Source organism: Diadema setosum, chromosome 7 (assembly GCF_964275005.1).
Source record: "Diadema setosum chromosome 7, eeDiaSeto1, whole genome shotgun sequence".
NCBI lineage: Eukaryota > Metazoa > Echinodermata > Echinoidea > Diadematoida > Diadematidae > Diadema > Diadema setosum.
Window position 1 is genome coordinate 30,287,115 of NC_092691.1, and position 21,761 is coordinate 30,308,875.

The 21,761-nt window shown below is 38.7% G+C and overlaps 1 protein-coding gene across 1 annotated transcript in view; it reads left to right on the plus strand.

The window, feature by feature from the left end:
• LOC140230597 (band 4.1-like protein 4A) overlaps positions 1 to 21,761 on the plus strand; it is an 82,917-nt gene that overhangs the window by 44,535 nt on the left and 16,621 nt on the right. Inside the window, exons 5-11 of the mRNA XM_072310739.1 lie at positions 4,528 to 4,648; positions 5,532 to 5,708; positions 10,019 to 10,079; positions 16,402 to 16,553; positions 17,240 to 17,482; positions 18,850 to 18,945; positions 19,655 to 19,819. Of these exons, the coding sequence (XP_072166840.1) occupies positions 4,528 to 4,648; positions 5,532 to 5,708; positions 10,019 to 10,079; positions 16,402 to 16,553; positions 17,240 to 17,482; positions 18,850 to 18,945; positions 19,655 to 19,819 (1,015 nt within the window). The remainder of the gene's footprint in view (positions 1 to 4,527; positions 4,649 to 5,531; positions 5,709 to 10,018; positions 10,080 to 16,401; positions 16,554 to 17,239; positions 17,483 to 18,849; positions 18,946 to 19,654; positions 19,820 to 21,761) is intronic.

The window sequence follows — 21,761 nt, forward strand, 5'->3', positions numbered from 1 at the left end:
ATTGCGGAAAGCCCCGTTGTAATTTTTTTGGGGACATACTGTATACATACTTATCTCAAAGCATTGGTTCATTGGAGAATTTTACTTGTACCAAGTATTCATTTATCTGACTGTCAGTTTAATGTATTTATGAAACAAATATATTATGCATTATACCTAAGAGTTCAGGAGTCAAAAAACTTTTTGGTGAAATGCAACTTAGACATATTCAGGAAATGTGCATTTGGGGACTCTTGTTTGATTTTATGAAGAGCTTTTGTGTGTAGATGCAGTTTTTAGCAGTGGGCCATCTAAGATCTTGTTATTTTTGTTTTGTGTAGAGACTGCACTCAAAGACGGTGAAGTAGTGTAGATAATGCATTCCTAAATTTATGAATTTGTATGAAAAGAAGAGCTAAAAAGAACAGAAAAATGAGCTCATCTTCAACATAGAGCTAATGCTTCAATGGATCTACATGCTTGACTGACAATAGAGGGCACACTGGTCACAGAAAGTCACTGACAGTATTTGGCCAGGGCAAACATGACAGTCGTGCGTGCCGGAACGGCTGCTGAGATGAGCTACAGAAATCGCAGCAAAGTGTAAACTTGTCCTTCTGCAATATCTCAGTGTTTGGAAATGTGGGATTCAATGCCTGTCCATAGAATAGCACAATGAGTGAGTGTGTAGGTGTGGGTGTGTGTTTGTGTTTGTGTGCACTTGTGTTTGCGTTAAAGGTACTGTTTACCATTTAGAGCAGTGATTTAAAAAAAAAAATGCTCGAGTTATCCCATTTAATGCATACATGTAATGTGTAGGTCAGTTCTATCACAAAATATTCTACCAAATAAAAATTGAGCAATAAAGCCTAAAGCATCAGGAGATATCACTATTTTTCTCACTAAGCCATAGCTGCAGACAGTTTAGTCGAAAAACAATTTTATTATAACTACTGTTTACATTTTGTATATTTAACAATACTGATTATATTGATTAACATTTTTACATTGGTTGTTTCTAGATCCGTAACTCACATTTTAGAACTATTTTGAAGCACTAAAGCTGGGTTTTTGTTTCATCTGCAAATGGTCAGCGCCCATTGTGGTTCGTGGGATCAGCATATCGGCAGTCCTAACCGTTCAAAGTTCTCTTGAAATCATGCAGGCTTTTCTGCATGCGCACTTCATCTGCACTGATCAAATATTTGGTTTAGGTGGATTTGATTACCTTCGATAATTTTTTTTTCTTCCTTAAGCAATTTGTACAGAGCTTCAGTATAAGGAGTGATGCATTAACCCGCACTTGGACATTTCAAATTGAAACTGATTGGGAAGACTAAAAACAGTTCAGAACATTTCAGGGTTTTCTCTTGATTTTATTTTGTAATATTTGTGTTATAAGTGTCCATTGCTGTTGTGGGTGATTATATACTCGCATATGTATAAATTTAAAGAGATGGTATAATTTTTGTTGGGGATGGGCTTCAGGCTTCCAACTTTTTTGGTGAGATAATGAGAAACCTCTCATGACATATGAAAGAGCATACAATTCTATGAGGAATTCAAGGTTTATATGATAAAAATTGGTTTTTAAATGGCTGAGATATTTAAAAAACAAAGAGGTCCTAATAAAAGGTGGGATTCACCTTTTGCAAGCTCCACTTTGTTTTTCTTTGTTTTTGGATATCTCGGCCATTTCAAAACCGATTTTCATCAAATATGTTGTGTTTGGGGTTTTTCAGAGTATTGATTTATCTGCTCAAGAACCACAATAAATTCCCGAAATCTATACATGGCACCATGGAGTTATGTACTACAATGTACATGATGTGAAATTACATTGTCTGGAATGCTCCTTTAAACTCTTGGGATAGAGTACCAGGATTTATGCTTCTTGTGGTGATACCATACCCTCCCTGCTCAAGTGTGAAAAGGGGTAGATTAGGGGAGTGTCACAACTGACACTGTACAGCTTATTGCTAGAATACACGTCCCTAAAAGAGGGGTATTGTGGAATGAAGCATGGAACAGTTTTCCGAGGAAACAGGCTACTTACAGAACCAAAGAAGGAAAGCTACACAACTGTCACTTTAGATTACTCTTATGACTGGATTTGTGGCACAAAAATCTTGTGCAGATAGGATTAAATACAGAGTTTGTGCTACTTTTGGTACTTTTTAATCTGGGCATTTGATCTAATTGGTAGATTGACATCTAAAAAAACGGGCAGAGGTCAAGAAGAGGGCACAGCACAAAGATATGATTTGCGAGCAGATTCCATTCCATTCAAAATGAGAATGCTCATTGACATTTTCATCAAATTGTATTATCGACACAAGAGTGGTCAAAGATACATAATATGCACACACTTTGTACCAGTACATGCGGCTGTGCTCGAACCTCCCTTTTAGGTGTGGAGGTCCAGAGGAGCAGGCCATTGCCTGAAAGCTTGGTGGTCAGTTTGGGGCCAACCTTTAGGTTGTTATACTTTCTGCTGTCATTCAGAACAGCCTTGCCAGGCAAAGGCTTAGCTTCTGAGCTTTAGGAGCTAAACATCATTTGGGTATTGCAAAAAAAGACAAAAAGAGATAATATGGATGTCATAAGTTAAGGTGGTAATAACAGTGCACTGACAGATAAAGTTTTTGAGCAGTTTCATTTCATTGGGGTATGGGTTTTTTCTTTGTTGTAACTATACATATGGCTTCAAACTTATGCTTTCATTTGAGTATGGTATTTCTGTTAACCTTGTTGCTTCCCCAATTTTGCTACATATCACTTTTCCTTTTTTTTTTTTTTTTCTTTTGACTGACAAATTTATAGAATGCATGGCTATTTATAGTACTGGTGATTACTCCATGGGATTTTAAAAGTTTAACAACAGCAGTATTGAATTATCTTAATGAAATCAGTTGCGTTGCATGACTGTGGTGTCAGGTATCATTAGATTTTGCTTTGACACGGCAGATATGGAAAGATTATTTACAATTGATTTGGGTCTTTCTTCAAGGATTAGTCCACTTCATTACTTTTTCAAAACTTAAGAATGAAAATATGATTTCTGTCAGCCGTTTTCTTTTGTCCTTAAAAACAGCTATTCACATGCTGTACTGTATCAATTCCTAGCAGGATTGTTTCATTGACGATCAATACACAACCTGCTGTCATTAAGTGTCAATAGAAATTGCAAGTTTTGAGCCTGGGAGGGTCAAGGGGTACTGTATATGCCGAATATTTCACAAGGTTTTTATTTTCGCGAAACACACAAAAATATTGACTCAGATCAAGCTACGAATGTGACGTACATGTATACATTTCTCCATTCGGTACAGGACTCCACGATCACAAATTTAACCACTAGCAAAATCGACGGGAAGTTCGGATTCGCGAAGATTTAGACTCACTAAATATATGGCGTATACAGTATAGTATCACCCCTAATTGAGTTCAATTCAGACAATGATGTGGCAAAGGTCAATCACTATATCAGGTATTTGCTGGCATCATGTAAGTACAACCAGTCATAAAAGTGCAAATTATTTGATTGGATTCTGGCATGAATACATTGTGTGCTGCGCGAGGAAATGATTGTGGCTCGTAAGTTACAACTTGAATGTTGTACATGAATTGATTGCATGGTTTGATCACCCGATGGAGATTTATGATCCCCCATTTAAATTGAAAGAGATATGACATTGATGTGTACAACACCTTTATGCACTAATACAGGCAGTTACAAATGTGCAATTTATGTCATGAACTCATACATTCCTGGCGAATGATGAATTTTAGTCATCCATCAAGTGTGAATGGGACAATTTTTTTTTCTTTCCCTTCCTTCTATTCCCCCCCCCCCCCCATGAAAAGTATTGGGAAGTCACACCTCTCTGACAGATTGCTGTGTCTGGTAGATGATGATGGAGGCACTATAGCTTAGCTTCATACCAATAGACATCTTACCTCTTATTATGGATGACTTTAATGGCTATTAATACTTTGATGTGTGGGCATTGGAACCTTGGAAGCACAGATATATTGCTTAAATTACATGATGAATGAATAACCTTTGAATATGAATTCATTCATATCTTTGATACAATATATCTAAAAAGAAAAAAATTATGTGACTAGTGCATTCATTTAACCTGCATACCATTGATGATTTATACAGCTTGCAATTAATTGATTCCTTCTTCTTTCTATAATTTTGTCAATTGAGTAGTAAGTTTGTATCCTTAGTAACTCCTATGGCTGCAGAGTTCTTTATAAATCATTAAAAAAAATAATAGTAACAAAGCAAAACAAGACACAAAGAGTGGCAGGTATGATCAGGAAAGTGAAAGATTTGTGATCACTTGCTTGGATTTAGTCATCATTTTGCAACATTCATGAGGGAAAGATACAGTATCTTTCAATAGTCAAAATGTGGCAGTACCTGATTAATCCAACAAGCACTGTGCCAGGTATATATTCTTTTACCTTGCACTCTTTTTTGCATTTCTGCTATTTATGTCCGGTCGTTATTTGTTTTCCTCTAACAATTTTCAGCTGAACTTGGAGACTACAGTGCAGAGATGCATCCAGATGGGTACGTGTCAGAGTTTCGCTTCATCCCGAACCAGACAGAAGACTTGGAGAAGGCCATCGCAGCGAACCACAAGAGACTGAGGTATGATGAGATTTTCTGTTGTCATGATGATTCCATAGAATTCAGCAGAAGGTTGAATGATATTTGACATAAGCAATGCTGTGCATGGATTTGAATAATAATTGTATTATATTGGATGGCTATGAATGGGATACCAGGGAATATTGCACGAGTTAGGGCCAATATTGCTCGAATAGAAGATAAGTGCAATATTGGCCCTAAAATGTCCTTTATTGATGATAATTTGTTGTATGGAATGTTAGCTCATATTCTTCACAACATTTTCTCCTGAAGGCTGTCGTTGTTAGTCTCACTATTTGTATTAGTATGATGAGAAACAAAAGAGTAAAGGTTCATTAGGCCTACAACTGTACATGGAGCACATACATGTGTATGTAGAATATTTGAAGAGTTTGTTCGCAAAAACCGATAAGTCCATTTTTGAAGATTTTGAAGTACGGTCTGTGTCATAAAGTACAAAATAATACCTTTTAAATGATATATTGGTCACTTCATATAAAGGTACATTTTTGAAGTTATGGTCAAAAGAAGAAAAAAAAATTCTTATTATTCTCATTATTTTTCTTGACCTTTAATCGCAAATATCTCCATTTGGCAAATATGGACTTATCAGTTTTTGCAAACAAACTCTTCATTTGTCTGTCTTGAATGATTTCATCGGCAACATTATCCTTGTATCAAATGAAGAAACACAAATCTGCCATCAAAATCCCCTTCAGTAGAAGACTGGTCATGTGATTGCATTTCATTTGGCCACTAGTACAATGTGAAGAGCAGCTGATTTTATTATCATTTTAATCATTGTTTGCTCCTTTTTTTTTTGTTATTAAAGAATAAAGGAGCGAAGATATCAATTTTCAATCTTTCCCTTTTCGTTTTATAGGGGATTGCTGCCGGCCAAGGCAGAGCTTGGTTTCCTAGACCGGGCTAAGCGCCTGGAGATGTACGGGGTGGACCTCTACCCGGTGCAAGGGGAGGACCATGTGGAGTACTTCTTGGGTACCACTCCGCAGGGTGTGGTCGTCTACCGCAACAAGAGCAAGGTTGCCACCTACTACTGGTGAGTGCTCTCTAGGCTTGATTTAACATGACATGCTAGTGCAGTTCTCAATGCATTCAAAATAACATGTTGTTACCTCCGCCAAGGGAGGAGGTTATATTTTCATAGGCGTTTGCTGTTTGTTTGTTTGTTTGTCTGTTTGTCTGTGTGCAAAATAACTCCAGAAGTTGTAAACAGATTCGGATGAAACTTACAGGAAAGGCTGAGAATGACAGGAGCAGATGATTAAATTATGGTTGTGATCTGGCAATTTCTATGGATTTTATGGATTTTCGATATTTTGTCAAGTACGGTCAATAAACTTGGGAGTTCAAGATGTGCATCTTTGAGGTTTCCATACGCACACTAAAGTGCATGATCTAGTTTCTGCTAGGGCGAGGCACACCGCGCAGCTGGAAATTGATGACATAACAAAAGGCTTATTGGGAAATCGGTGACTTTCAGCATGCGTACAGGTACATGTGAGTGGAAATCACTGATCTCTATGGAAGAACAAGATCAGTGGTGGAAGTGAGCTGCTTGGCGGAGGTCTGCACTCTCAGAGTGCTGCTCTAGTTTTGGGTCGTGATCAGGATCACGACCCAAATGTTGAAATTTTCACAGTATGAAAAGAGATAATGTGTTATTTTGTGAGATTTGGGTCACGTTCCAAAGCACAATGCTTTGTGGTCTTTTTTTTTTTTTTTACAAATAGACGTAAAGTTGTACAGTGAGAACTGCAAAAAAAAATGTAGAAGATTTGTATCCCACAATGCATAACGCTTGTCGCTCCTTACTATTTTTTACCAGCTGTAGTGCACCACGGTACATTGAATTAGCGTTGTGAGATAGTAAACATAGCATTATTCATAATGTAATAGGATGGTTGGTTCTTCACATCTCATTGCGACCCAAGTTTCTACATTTTTTATGGTGAGAATGATAAATCAAAAAGCTGTGACCTTGATTGCTACCCAAATTTCCACATTTTTACAATGAGAACATACCTATAGATTTCTAGGAAATCGGTCAAATGACACACTGGTGTTCTTGACTTCAACTATGATTGATCATTTTATATTTAGTCTATTTATATATTGTACTGCTCCTTAAATTTAATATTTTGCTACTCCATCATTAACAGGAATCATATGTACATTTTGTAGATCCTGTTCAAATGCAGTCAATGACATATATGTTTGTTTGAATGCGAACTTTGGAAGTGTGGATTCAAGTTTGTTCATGATAAAATATGCACAAGAGTGTCTTTCATTATACCCTCAAATGACTTCAGTTTATCTGATCTGTCTGTGTGTGTGTATATGTAAACAAAGCCTATTGTCACTAAGGGCAAAATAGACAGGTCCGTATCTATTGTCATTTAAACCTACATGTTGTAAATGAAAAGCCATGAACTATGGGTGCGTTCAAGCGCTCTCCTAAAGCGAACTGTACTGTACCGTACCCGCGCCAGAGGAGCGCTCAAACGCTCCTAAAGTGTACCGTACCGTACTGTACCGAGCCAAAAGTGGACCACTTCCCAATGTGCTCCAAAAGCGTACCAAAGCGTACCAAAAGTTCGCTGTAAAGCATGCGCGTATACGTCACAGTGCAAAAACATCATTCTCTTTGTTCGGGACAGCTGTAAGTAGTTCAAGCACCAGGTGGATGACATTCTTCCTATAAAATGCGTGACCTTTTCAAAAAAATAACTCGTGTGGTACGCTTTCTCAACAGAGCGCTCGAACGCTTCAAATCTGGCACAGTTCGGTACGGTACGCTTTGGTTCAGTTCTCTTTGGTTTGCTTCAGAGCGCTCGAACACACCCTAAGCCTACTAGTGTTTATGTCTGGAAATGTTTGCTCAATTTTCATCTACAATACTGTATTGATATTGATGTATTGTTACTTCTAGTATGTATACCATAATATCCATGTGCATGAACATGTATCTATGTTTATTGTTACCTCTGCCAAGGGAGGAGGTTATGTTTTCGTTACCATTGGTTTATTTGTTAGTTAGTTTGTTTGTCCTTGTGCAAAATAACTCAAAAAGTTGTGCACGGGTTTAGATGAAACTTGCAGGAAAGGTTGAGAATGACAAAAGAAACAGATGATTAAATTTTGGTAGTGATTCGGAAATTTTTATGGATTTTATGAAGGATTTTCGATATTTTGGCAGGAAGGGTCAATGAACTTTGGAGTTCAAGCTGCGCATTTTTGAGGGTTTCATACGCGCACTAAAGTGCATGCTCTAGTTTCTGCTAGGGCGAGGCGTGCCACGCAGCTGAGGGTTTATGACGTAACAAAGGCTTCTATATTAGGAAATCGGACGAGTTTTCAGCACGCATACGTATGGGTGGAAATCACTGATCTCTATGGAAGAGCAAGATCATCATTGGAAAGTAGCTGCTTGGCGGAGGTCTGCGCTCTCAGAGTGCTTTTCTAGTTATATATGTATTCATTCTATTCACATATTCATTAGGTTTGTACCAAATGGATCTGTATGCATGCAAACGAAACAAATTTCCTAAGTGGACAATAAAATTGAATTGAATTGAGTTGGTATTTCCTAAGAGCAGCATAAAACTTTTTTCATGCCCGTTTCTACCACAGCCACACCATGCTGGAAAGTGACTTTAGGGAAGGCCCCCTTTCACAATTCCCTGGTGATAACACATTTACAGCATTCTCATCAGCTGAAAAGAGGCTGTTTGTTTATGTACACACCAGAGTAAGATAAGCTGCTTTGAGAATGTGACGAGGTCACTCGCTTTTACGTGATTGCATGTTCCACGGTTTGCTCTCAATGACCAGAGAACCCGCAAAATGACAGAACGATTGTTGAATGATAGAGCTCAGATTTAAAAAAAAAAGCACATGCATTGCTGACATCAGTAAGGGTGTATGTTCAGTATAAAATAAAAAGATAAATTGAAAAGAATTCACACACACAATTTGTACATTAGCCAAAACTTTGAGGCTTTTGTTGGTTAAATCAAGGAGCTATCTCCTTGGTTAAATTGATCTTTTGATTCACCATATGAAAATGCATTGTATGGTATAGTGATTTTAGTATCACAAGAAAAAAAAAATATCCTCTTGTGTGTGGAATGTCAGCAATGTGTTTATGCTTTGTGTCCCTGGTCCATAGTTGTCCTTTTCAATAATGCTTTGCAAATCACACAGTCATTGTTGTATACTATGGTACTTTGAACCATTTTTTTACTTGAAACTTTTTCTTGGATGACTCCTTGTTTGTTGCAAAGAATAATGGGAAAAAAAAAAAACATACTGTGACAATTATGTGAATGGGATGCCAAGAGCAATGTTTGGTTTTCCCTGCCATCTGTCTTTTGTGACAGCAACAATATGAGACGTGTCAAAATTTGTCGAATTTCGAATCGCAAAGTCCATCCAAGACCCACCATACAGGTGTGTGTTACTCTGTCGTGTGGCCGACTCACATTGCGATGTTACATGTACCTGCAAAGGACAGGGTTCATACGGGTCATGAAAAACCTTGAAAGTCATGGAATTTGGCTAAGTCTTTTTCCAGGCCTTGAAAGTCATGAAAAACTGATATTTTCATCAAAAGGTCATGGAAAGTCATGGAATTGCAAAAATTATAAAAGTTTAAGTTTGTCTGTTGTTTGTGTGAGATGTGTAGGTACCCCCTTTGCTTTGCTTTGATTTGAGATCAAATTTTCAGTCTAATATGTAAAAAAAAAAAATTGTATAAAAGTCATGGAAAGGTCATGGAATTCTGGCTAAAAAGTCATGGAAAGTCATGGAATTCAATTCATGAGAGAGAGTATGAACCATGAAGGAGCATGAAGTGGTCAAAGTGACCAAACTTGAATTTATCCACTTGATAATTGCTTACTTTCTGCCACTTAAATCATTATCAGTTCTGCCCAGTGTGAACAAAGAATTTTGTAGATCACAGTCAAAAGATATAAGAGCAGTATCTTGGGTCCTGTGTTGTTTATATCATTGAAAAGAAAAATGTAGGGTAAAAATAAAGGAAGTTGGTAATTTTATTATTAATTTCTTTTTTTTTTTTAATGGGGCAGGGGAAAGGCTGGGGAACCTTGTGGTTGGCATACATCGGAGCTCGGAAGGTGTAGCATGACCGACCGCGAGTGCTTGCTTCCGTTGTCGGCAGGGTTCAGTACATTTCACGCATTTCTTGAGCTGACGTGAAGGTGCTCACAATGTTTTCTTTGTAAACACAATGTCTCCTTCAGTCTAATCTGGAGAAAAATTCAATCTCCCTCTCTCACTCTCTCTCTGTCCTCCCTCTCTCCCTCTCTAATTCTCTCCTTTCAGGTCTAAAATCAGGCAAATGAACTTCAGGCAGACAGAATTCAAGATCATCGTCGAAGACAAGGTAGGTGGCTTATGAATGTTTGTTCCACTGTACCACACAAGCTTGTCAAATTTCCGGACTTCATTTAAAGGGAGCATTCATCTTTGTGAACCGGTTAGATATGGCTGCTTCTAGAGCCCAGATTAAGATTGGAAGTGTGACGTCGACATAAATTATTCACACTAAAGCAGAAATGTATACTGTAAAGTGAAATGATTTCATGGCATGAAATTTTTGCGAATTGGAGCTGATGGCCTTTTTTATGGCATGAAATTTTCATGAATTGCTACTGGTTTTCAGTGCATATAGTATAGACAAGAACTTTTCTTGTGCATTTTAATGTCACGATCCTTCGCTCTAGCAAAATTTGTGAAAAATCAAAATTCCAGGCGAGCGTGCATGCGTGCATGTAATGCATTTACTGACCTCAAAAATATTTTGGCATTAATGGTAGCAGATTGTCCCTGCTGAGTGTCTATAGCATTGACTTTGTCATAAAGATAGTTTTGTATGGCAGAAAATAGACTTGCTGTTCGTGTGACATCATAATTCTATGAATTGACTGTTGTGTTGTGCTGAGCAGAGGAATGTGATTTTTTAAGATATTCAAACAACTTGATTCATGTGAGTTCAGTGAACTGTGTTAGAGATTGTAGGTCAAGTTTTAGAGCATATCAGTCAATCTTTAATCACATCAATCAAAATTTTGTAGAGAGATGGTGGAAGGACTAAGATATCAAAAGGAGAAAATAAAAACCTCTACAATATAAAAGCAAACATATCCTAGAACATGATATCAATGGTGCTATCACAGCAAATTGGAGGAGAATAAAGTCTTGTCAAAACAACATCGTTGCCCATGGTCTGTCTAACTTTCTTTCACTCGTCACGCCGGATCACTTATTTCTGATCCCCGGGCACTCTCAAAGCAATTTTCTCAAGAGATCTTCCCCCTACTCAGCAGGGTTACTAATCGTCATGGTGACAGATCGGTTACTCAAACTTCACCTTGAAAAGAAAGCGGCTTGGTAAAGGATTTCATTGCAGCATTTGTTTTTTTTTTTTGTCCCCCAAATTTTACTTGTAGGTTAGGAATGAATTGTTTTATGAGACTGCATACAGTTTGTTTGGTTTGAACTGACAATTGTCAGTAATATAAATTGTGGTTATATCTTTGGTTGGAATGTTAAAGATGTCTCTGTCATGGAGACCCTTAGAGGCAGTATTATTCAAGTACTAATTTGGTATCTTGTCAAAATAAGCACAGGGTAGGATCATTCTCCAAACATCCATGAAAGAAATAGCATCTACAGTGTGTCCACGCTTTTGATTTTTATTTTCATGTCGCAACTTTGATGGGTATTGCTCACAGTGTAAACATTTCCAGCATTTTGAAGATGCTAACAGTATAAAGTTATCCCGTCTGGTCAGAGAAAGTATTTTGTTTAAGCTACAAGTGGCTTTTGCAATGACTACACTTTTTTTTTCTGAGGAATTTCTGGCCCAGTCTCCTCATGAAGAGCTTTTAAGAGGACATTTTGTTGGAATGACTTAATGTTCATTTGCTGCTGTCAATTTAAAAGAGTGAATGATATATGAAAAGAGATGACAGTCTAAACCAGTGTATGGCAATTGTCTTTGGCTCTGTCAACTTGAAAAAAAAAACCAAACAAACAAACAGAAAGAGGTCGGTGTGCCAAACGAATGAGACCATATGATATGAAAGACTGTGTTCTTGGAGTGATCCATTGCAGCAGAATGATAGAAAAAGTGAACCCCTGTTTGAACTGTCAGATTTTTTTGATTTTTTTTTTTGATTTTTTTATTTTTTTGTATTCAAGAGGGTTCAAAATAATTTTAGGACATTAGGGAGTTTTGGTGGAGGAGTTAAGTGGAGCGCCCAGGCATCTTCAATTGCATCAATCAACCAGAGGTTCCTGGGTGGTGTAAATGATATCCCCTTGTTACGTCCAATCAAGGGGCCACATGTTAAGCCTGCAGTGTGTTTTGCACGCAGCACTGCTGAGAGATGGGTGTGCCCCACTTGTAATGTTCCAAGTTAATGGCAGAGAGAGAGAGAGAGAGGTCAGAATGTGTTAAAAGGGGGTTGCACGCTTGTTAGCATCATGTAGGCCTACATGTAATTGTGGTCTTGTTTTGAAGGATTGGAAAAAGGCAAAAAAAAAAAGAAGATTCATCCTGATGTACCATCAATTGATTTATTCCCTCTGCTATTATTTAGTCAGTATTTGACTGCTACTATTTTTGTGATAAATTGGTATGTATACCATAACATTATTCCTTCACTCCATACTTGATCTTATAGGTGATTGACCTATAAGCCAGTTCACAGTTGGTAATTGTCAGCTTCAATTAATTGTCCCCGCCGAACGAGTTCGAGCAGGGGACTATGAAACGGGCTCCGTACGTGTGTGTGTCTGTGTGTCCGTCTGTCCGTCCGTCCGTGCGTCCGTGTGTGATCAAAATGTTCAAAATGCTACTCCTTCGCCATTTCTAACCCGATTTTGATTCTGTTTGCTTTATATGATAGCACTACATGGGAGCTTTGAAACTTCTATACAGAATTTCAGTTGTGACCTTTGACCTTGACCTTTGACCTATATTGTACATTTTGCTTCAAAATGCTACTCCTTCGCCATTTCTAACCCGATTTCGATTCCGTTTGCTTTATGTGATGGCACTAGGTGAGGGCTGCAAAACTTCTACACAGAATTTTGACCTTTGACTTCTTTGACCTTTGACCTTGATTTTTGACCTATATTGTACATTGCCTACATAATGCTACTCCTTCGCCATTTCTAACCCGATTTCGATTCCGTTTGCTTTATGTGATGGCACTAGGTGAGGGCTTCAAAACTTCTACATAGAATTATGACCTTTGACTTCTTTGACCTTTGACCTTGATTTTTGACCTGTATTGTACATTTGCTACAAAATGCTACTTCCGGCGGGGACATATATTACGCACCGCATAATTTTTACTTTTCCTTGTTACCTCTGAATCACAGAATTTATAATGCATGGAGTAATCTTTCAATAAAAAGAGCTGTTGAAAATAGCCAGGCAGAATTTGGTAATTTACATCTGTTTATGAATGGCTTTTGTTAGTCTGGTTGAAAAGAATTCACAATCACCTGGACATTCTGATATGCACCTGTGGTAATTTACTTCTGTTTTATGGATGGCTTTTGTTGATTTGGTTGAAAAGAATTCACAATCACTTGGACATTCTCATATAATGCACCTGTGGTAATTTACTTGTGGTTTATGAATGGCTTTTGTTAATTTTGTTGAAAAGAACTCACAATCACCTGAACATTCAGGTCTATAGTGTTCTGTATCTGCACATGCTCAGATTGTAACTGTGAGGTGCCTGATTGTGAGACGATACATTCCAGGTTTGCAACACTTTTTGAAAGCATTTCACAAGGGCCAATAAGAAGGCCACAGTCATAAAAGTACTTCATCAAGAATACACATAATTCTCAACTAACAAGCCAACTCAAACACCACTTGCTAGTGGAATGTGATAGCTTGTGATAGAAGACAAAGAATGTCTGAACTTGATGTAGACCACTCTTGAAATGAAAAAGCTACAGAAGAGAGAACGACACAAGATATATGATTACAAGCAATTTTACAGGGTATGCGTTCATTGTGAATAGACAGACTTTAACTAAATGTGGCTAGAATTGTCTGGTTGACCACAGAGAGTTGTAATTAACTGCTTTATTTTCAAGAAAAACAAAATCTTAAAGGAAGAATCAACCCCATCACCCATATAGAGCTTTTATGACATTCTCCTCATAAGCATTTTCAGTTTTCTCCATCATCTTTGACCCCATTCCTTCCATCCCAGCTAGAAAACTCCTCAAGTTTCTGACCCCTCCTTGCTCGGAACTCTCCTTGTGCATTTCTTGTTCTCTTCTGAAGCCGATCCATGCCTCCTCCGCTTTCATGTCCGCCCTTGTTGACTCAGCAAATATCCGACCAGGTGGCCTCTTTGGAGCATGAATGTTGTTCTAATGCTCAAACGCAATGAGATCGGAAATTCCCCCAAACCCATTTTCTGCGGGTGGCCCATACTGCGTCACCCGATATTCCGAAAGCATGGCACTTGTTCAGCTAGTTGTGAAAATCGTTTTGCTGAAAATCCTGAATTGAATTGGCGACAGTGTTTCTGCAGAAATTGTTGTTCAGCGGAACTCTTTTTAAAGGGGTCTTTCATATCCTTGTTGTGAATATATCAATTCAGTGTTACTTTTAGCAAGCACTGGAAATTAATTCTTTTCCTCTCTTTCAATCCTGCCATAAAGAAAAATATTACTATTTAATCTCTGGTAATATCCTATTATGCCAGGGAAGCCAAAAGTCAACTTAGTGACTGTGAGTGATAGGCCTCACTACCTGAGTATATCAGTAGGTGTTTTTCTGTGTTTGACCACTTCACCAGGTTTTTCCATACTCCTCACAAGAGAAGTGTGGATTCTTTATGTCCATAGGGTATTAATCTGATACACGTAGAGATGATGGCTTTGAGTCTCCTAATTAATATCAAACATGTGGAGTTATCTATAGAACAGGGTGTGAAAAGATAGATGTTAATTGTTTCAAATAAGATCACACATGCAGTTGTCATCCAGATGTATTGATCAGCTTGACGTGAAGTGTCTCCATTTGGCCAGAGCTTGCCACCAATATTTTGTCAAGTTCACTTGTTCTTATTCCCTTTACCTTGGCTGTGGATGAGTTAACGAAAAATCCATGAAGGGGGATCAGATATTGATATACTGATTGAGATGCTCATGTCCCATTAGTGAGAGATAGTGTTTGTGTCTCAAAGAGACAGTGACTGTAGAAGTGCTTTATAAATGTGAAGCATGATAGGAAGAAAGAAGGAAATAACTGGGTAAATGAGTGTTGTTTTTTTTTTAAAGGAAAAAGAAGAGAAGAGGAAATGAATAAAGAGAAAGGTATCAAACCATGCTAATTAAATGTCATGAGGTTTGTTTAGACTCAATTGGTGGACATGAATAAGATTTTAATAATTAGCAAATCATGAAAATAACATTTGTTTTTCAAACTACTAGTATCCTTTAACCACGATAAGACCCTCATACTCATGCCTTTGTACTAATATGTTGTTGCATGATACTGTGAAATCAGATTTTACATGTGGGACTAGTTCAGCTTCTGGGCAGAGGGTCCATTTCCTTTCATGCAGTACATGGCTTGGCCAACATGCTCAAAGAAAACTAATTCACCCCAAAGCCATGTTCTGCTACAGTATAAAGTAGCCAGATGTGGTTTCTGCGCTGGTAGACTAAACCCAAACATTTGTAGGAAACCTGTTGGACCCCAGAGAGGGTGAATAGCCTGATAATTGGCCGAGTTACCATGGTAAACGTTGCACGTGTGTTTCTTTTTTTGTGTGTGTATGTGAACTTTGTGGATGCTATGCCAACACTCCCACGCTCCCCCCCCCCATTCTCTGAATTCTTAATAGCAGTTTGTTAGCTAGATGCGGTTGCCAGGCAACCATACTAATTGCCTCTTGAGACTTTGCTCCTTTCATTCCTCTTCCCATATGTTTGACTTTCCCAAGGTTTTATGTATCTGCTCTCTAAAGATCACTTAGCAATTGTATGTTATATATCACAAACAATATGCTACTTTCTTGCAACATCTGGCTTTGTCGTGCATGGTCAAAGATCATCACGTACACCACATTAGCTGTCTTTATAGTAGAAAAGAGGGTGGATGCAACAGTGTAGAAATACAATTGTAGTGAGCTGTTCTGTATACATCATCAGAATACATTGTGACTTTAATGGAGGTGCAAGATCCACATCCAGAAGAGCAATGCTATTTCAGGAGGGTTTATGATGGTCTGTGTAAACATATTTCAGCATACTGTGGATGTGTAAAAATTAAAGAACTCTGTTCCCACTGAGAATGCAGCATTTCAGCATTATCGGAGTTTGACTGTGTCAACATTTTTACTGATTTGAGGCTTGTTTTTGTTGTAAAGCACATTTTATTTTTCTTAATGACAACTGTACTCAGAATCATTTCTTGTTTGTCAAATGCATTTTGTATCTTTCAAGACTGGAAAGAAGGCTAGCTTGTGTGTAGTGCTGTGAGCACACACTGCTTTCTCAAAGTCTCAGTGTAGTCCTTTGGTTTACACTCACTCAACTGCATGGACATTCAAAACCACACACACAACTCGTCACAAAAACAATTCAATTTTCCGTCTTCATCCCTGACTTTCTCTTTGACTCCTTTTTGTCCGGGTGTCATCTCGTTGCCATGCCAACAGGAGTACACGTGGCAGCTCCCATCCAGGGCATCCTGCAAGCACCTGTTTCAGTGCTACATAGAGCAGCACATGTTCTTCCGACTCCGCCCGTCCATGCTGGAGAGAAACGGCACACTGACCAAATCACTGAAGAGCAACGGGAGCCGCTACAGGTGAGTGCAGAGTGCCATTTCGACTTTTGCACGATGTAACCGGGGGCAACGCACCTTTGGCAATACAATCACACCTCCCAAAAGGGAAAATGGCTTGTGTTTTTTTCTGTACATAATGAAATCCAAAGGTTTTTTTTTTCTGAAGTCAGAGTTTAATTGATAAGATCTGTGCCATGAAAGCAATTTATGAGAGGAAGTTCATAACATTATAATAAATAATTGTAAGAAAAACATGATTGCCAGTTGTGATGTTTGTGTGTACTGTATTGCATGATTTTACAAATCTTTTGCATATTTTCTAATTGACAGCATCGGCATAACATGAAGTCTTCCTTTGAGTTAGATTTTCCATCCAAAGTGTTGTAGAAAGATTATGCAGAATGAATTGCTCTATTCTGAACTTTAAAGGGTGCATGGTGTTACATATTTTACAGGTAGTTGATCAAATTTTCTGACAATTACAATTCGCTGGTCACCTGTGGAATGAAGTGTAAGAGGTCTGCGTGTATATCTGTATCATACTTCCTCCTTGTACTATAGGATAGGAAAAGACATCATAGAAGTTTAAGAGTGATAGATTTTTAAGGCTGCATATATCTGACAGTGTTGCAGCATAATAGCAACCAAGTATGCACTAAGGACCGATCCTTAAACCAACCATTGACCTAATTTTGTTTCGTCACCAGTTTCCGCACCCAAGAGGAGGCCCTTCAGTACTCCCTCCGCCTGCGGCGCCCGGAACCGCAAGTCCACCGAGTACCGAGCCGGCGCTACCTCCGGAGGGTGTCGGCCAATGATGCAGACGATAGTGTGTACATTAACCACTCCTCCCTGATGATGAGCGGAGGTTCACCGGCCCTGGAGGAGGATGGCATATCAATAGTACCCGGGCGGGTCACCAAGACCGTGGCCCCGGAACCTGTACAGAGGTCAGTAACGGCTGGTGGAGGAGTTGGTGATGATTACATTACTTTTAGTTGTGCGAGATATTACTGAAATTGTGATGATATTGATATCAATTATGAGATGAAGGGAAAAAAAGAGGTCATATGATGATTTGGTCTTTGGATATACAGTCAACCCTGTCTATAAAGTGGAATCTGTTTGGACTGAAGAAATAGCTTCAACTTAGAGAAAATTTGACTTATGAGGGATCAAAATCAATAGAATATAAAGAGAATAGGACTTGAAAAGACCTTCGACTGAGGTGATTATTTGACTTATGAGAGGTTGACTTAAGCAAGGTTGACTGTAATTACAAAGAATGATGAGGGATTGATAATATCCAAAAAAGATATTTCTATTGACCCATGAATTCATAATTCTGTAAGGAATACAGGAGAGTAGAATGCCAGGCTGTGTTCCAGTTGACTTGAGAAGTAGGTTCAGGAATGATCCTAGATATGGAGCTAAGGTAAATTCACTGTGGCTCTGATGAAAATCATGAAAGCCATGTGAAGATGGAATCCAAATGTAGCTCTCACCAAAGGGTGTTAGAATTTCAGCTTGCAGATTTTTCTTCTGCAACGGTGAATGGGTTATCAGTGCTTTCAAACAAGTGTCAAAGTATTTTGCTGCACATCAATCATTACAATGCTTGCGAAAATGGAGAGGAAGCTGGTCAGGCCTGAAAATGAAGTGACCTTTAAACTGAAAAGGTTTCTCTCTTCCTCCCCCTCTCTCTCTTTCTTTACTTCTCTCTTGAAGCCTGATAAGAATTTCAGCAGCTTGTGTGATTCTTTGTTAGTGATAGCAAGTGTTTAAGAATGGATGCATGATGCAGCAATCTTGTATGCAGCATGCTTCTGTGTAGCCCTTTGCAGAATACCTACAATCTACCTTAGTATACAACGTGTGGATATATATAAAACCAAGTGATATGTATGATCATTGTGGAACTTATGCTTTCTAGAGAACTCGTCTTTGTTCTCTGTTGTTTTATTCCTTCATTGCATGCAAGAGATGTTCACTTGAATTTACTGTGGGCATTCTACATAGTATGTAATTCCCCTCCAGATCATAAGTGCAATGTTTGAATGTATGTTAGCTCTTAAAAAAAAAAAAAAAACCCAGAAAGATCCTGATGATGTTTGTTCTTTCTCCAGGCATTTTGTCGAATATGTGATATCCAATTTCATGCCTAATTTCTAATGCCATTCTGTAATGACATAAATATTTGCTGCAATGAAATGCATATGATGACTTGTAATGGTTTGTGGTGGTCCTCAATGATTTGCGAGTTTGTCCGAAATCATGGATAAGATTTTTGTATTCTTTCTGTCGGACACACACGCAGATCACAGAGTCAACTTGGGGGCCGAGACAGTCCCACCTCAGGGACCAGCGTCCGGTCTGTACCTTGGGAGGACACTGATGGAGGCATGTCAGACAGGTGAGGATTGAAAATTGTTACCATGGCAACGATGATGGTGATGAAGGTGGTGGATGTTGATAATGCTGAGATGATGATTGCATTTGGTGTTCAGATTATGTTGTGATAGTGAATTTTGGTTGGTGGTAGTGGAAAATGGAGGATGAGAAGTGAATTTTCGTGGGTGGTAGTGGAAAATGGAGGATGAGAAGTGAATTTTGTTGGGTGGTAGTGGAAAATGAGAATGAGAAGGCATCAGCGATGGATAAGGAGCAAATATACTGGTGTTGGTGATGAAAATGATAATGGGAGGATGAGATTGCTCATGATTGATGGTGGAGCTAATGATGATGGTGAAAGAGGGATCAATAAGTCTTATATTGATGTGGAACATTCATGGTGGTGACAAACTTGATGAAGGTGTGGAGAATGAATTGAAGATGGTGGTAGTTGTTTTAGAGATAACACTGCTGGCACACTATAGATGTTGATGATAATTGAGATTGATGAGTCTAGTTATGATAGCAGTGTTGATTGATGCTTGTGGCAAAGACGTACAACTGTACGATGGATATGACCTCTTCTCAGGTGAAGGGAAGGATTTGGTTTGATGATGACTGCAGAGGAGATGATGGTGTTGATAATGATGGGATGGAGATGACAGTTATGGTTGCTATGGCGATCTGCAGAGGAAATAGGAAGAAAATTTTTATCTGTGCGATTCAAACAGGGGGATGTACACGCAAAGAGGCGAGTCTCCAGTCTCCATGAGGAGTGGGCACAGGTCACGTCGCCCTCACTCGAGATCATCATCGCCAGGACAAACGCGCAGGAGACATCGTCACAGCGACAGGTCGGGCAGCGAAACGGAATCCGTCAGCTCCAGAAAATACAGGTAAATAAATGTGCACAAAACAACACACATTTTTCTTTTTTGTCTCCTCCATCCCATCTGATAGATGCATAGATGCCAGCTGTGCATTTCTCCATGCATGCTTCTCCATCACTCTATATCATTTCTTTCTTGAAAACGAGCGTTCCTCTCCTAGGTATATGACCATCCAAGCCTAACCCTTTTATTATTAAACCACTCTGTCAAAGTACCACTGATATTGTATACACTGTGGTTGCAGATGCTATCAACAGAGTTAATAGCTCTTTTCTCCATGCCACCATCTTGTGCTCAACTCCACTGTTCCTGCACCCAACTTCTTGTGCATTTGCTCATTACAGTTCCCCTTTCCGATCTCAGCAGCCTTGAAAGTGGAATAAAGTACATTTATTAAAAGAGGGAAAGAAGGTTCTTTGATGATGATCGGTACCATGCACCTGTTTCTGTCAATTTGATGTGCATAGCTTTAATCTGTTTTGCCAACATTAGTTTCTTTAAGGTCAGGCTAGTCTCAAATACTCTGGCCTCAGGCATGTTTTATTCTTGTTCGCATTCTTGGTTGCTATCGATCATCTTCATGGCAGTAGTGTGCAGAAATTTTGAAGACATCAGTATAACAGTCTACATTGATACAACACTGTTACATGACAAAACCTCACAAAAGACCATTTACAGAGTCTGCTCAAATATACAACATTGTACGGATGTTTTTCTCCTATTTGTATGGTGACAAGCTATCAAATAAAACCAAATGAGAACAATTTCATTTTTTCCCTAAAGGTAGCCATTCTGCAAAAATCAATCTATGCAGTTCAACATTCAAAAAATGCAGGAGCAATATAGCCTTTAGACCTTCACTTCAGTGTCATGTGTCTGATGTTTCTACCACTTCTAGGGCAGGACCTACGTTTACACAAGGAAGAGATATCATTTCAGTCTGCCAAAATGTCTTTCCAGTCATTAATCCTTGTTGGTCTAGAAAAAATGGTTGTCCCTTTTCACCAGAGATCCCAAAGACTCTGTGCACTAGCTGTTACCGGGGAGGAAGGGAGTAGATGTCCCTCGGTTGTTTATAGACCCCCCCCCCCCCATACTCCAAAAAGGCAGCTGGGAGGTTTCTTTCCTTGTGTCGGCAGTGACGCTTGTTTGTCTTCCCGTCAGAGACAACCAATCTTGAAGAGTGCTCACCTTTTGTCTCGGATGTTCTCTCACATTCAATATGCTAAGACAAATCCAACAGAAGCCTGCCAGAATCTTTGAGGGGAATTGTAATCACTCGCACTCTTAAGAGACGAACGATGCTCGTATCACTGCAGAAAGTTGGTCTCTCATGCTGTGCTAGCCATTTCAGCCTCTTTCAGTTGACAGCTTAATCTTAAAAAAAAATGTCTTTATTCTATGCTATTCTCTTATGCTGTCATATGGTGTGTTTGTTGTGTACGTTTGTTTACGGTATTATGTTGCATGCTGTATGTTTTAATGCCTCTGCCCTGAAGCATGGTGGAGGCATTAACAGTCGTTGCAGATTGTCCTTGTGTCTATCTCAGATCTTGCTCTCACAATTACAGAAAAAAAAAAGAAAAGATGAATGATAGAATTCTTGGAACAGTGGCCCTGGGTATGCTACATTAAATCTCTCAAGGTCAGAGGGCTGTGAACTTTGGGCTAGAAGTGATATTTTCAGCAGCAACTTAAATTAGGAAAGTTCAGTGGTCATATGATTTGAGAGGAAGGATAAAACTTCATATGTTATTACTTATGACAGTCAATGGTCAAAGTTCACTTTATCCTTTGCTAAAAATATTGATTCCAACTCTTACTTCACCTATGAATGTCCAGTGTTAATGTGACTTTGATATGAAGGGTAGAAATAATTGACAATTGTGTGCATAATCATAATGATAGGTCAAAGGTAAAGACAAAAATCACTCTTCTCAGGTAAAAA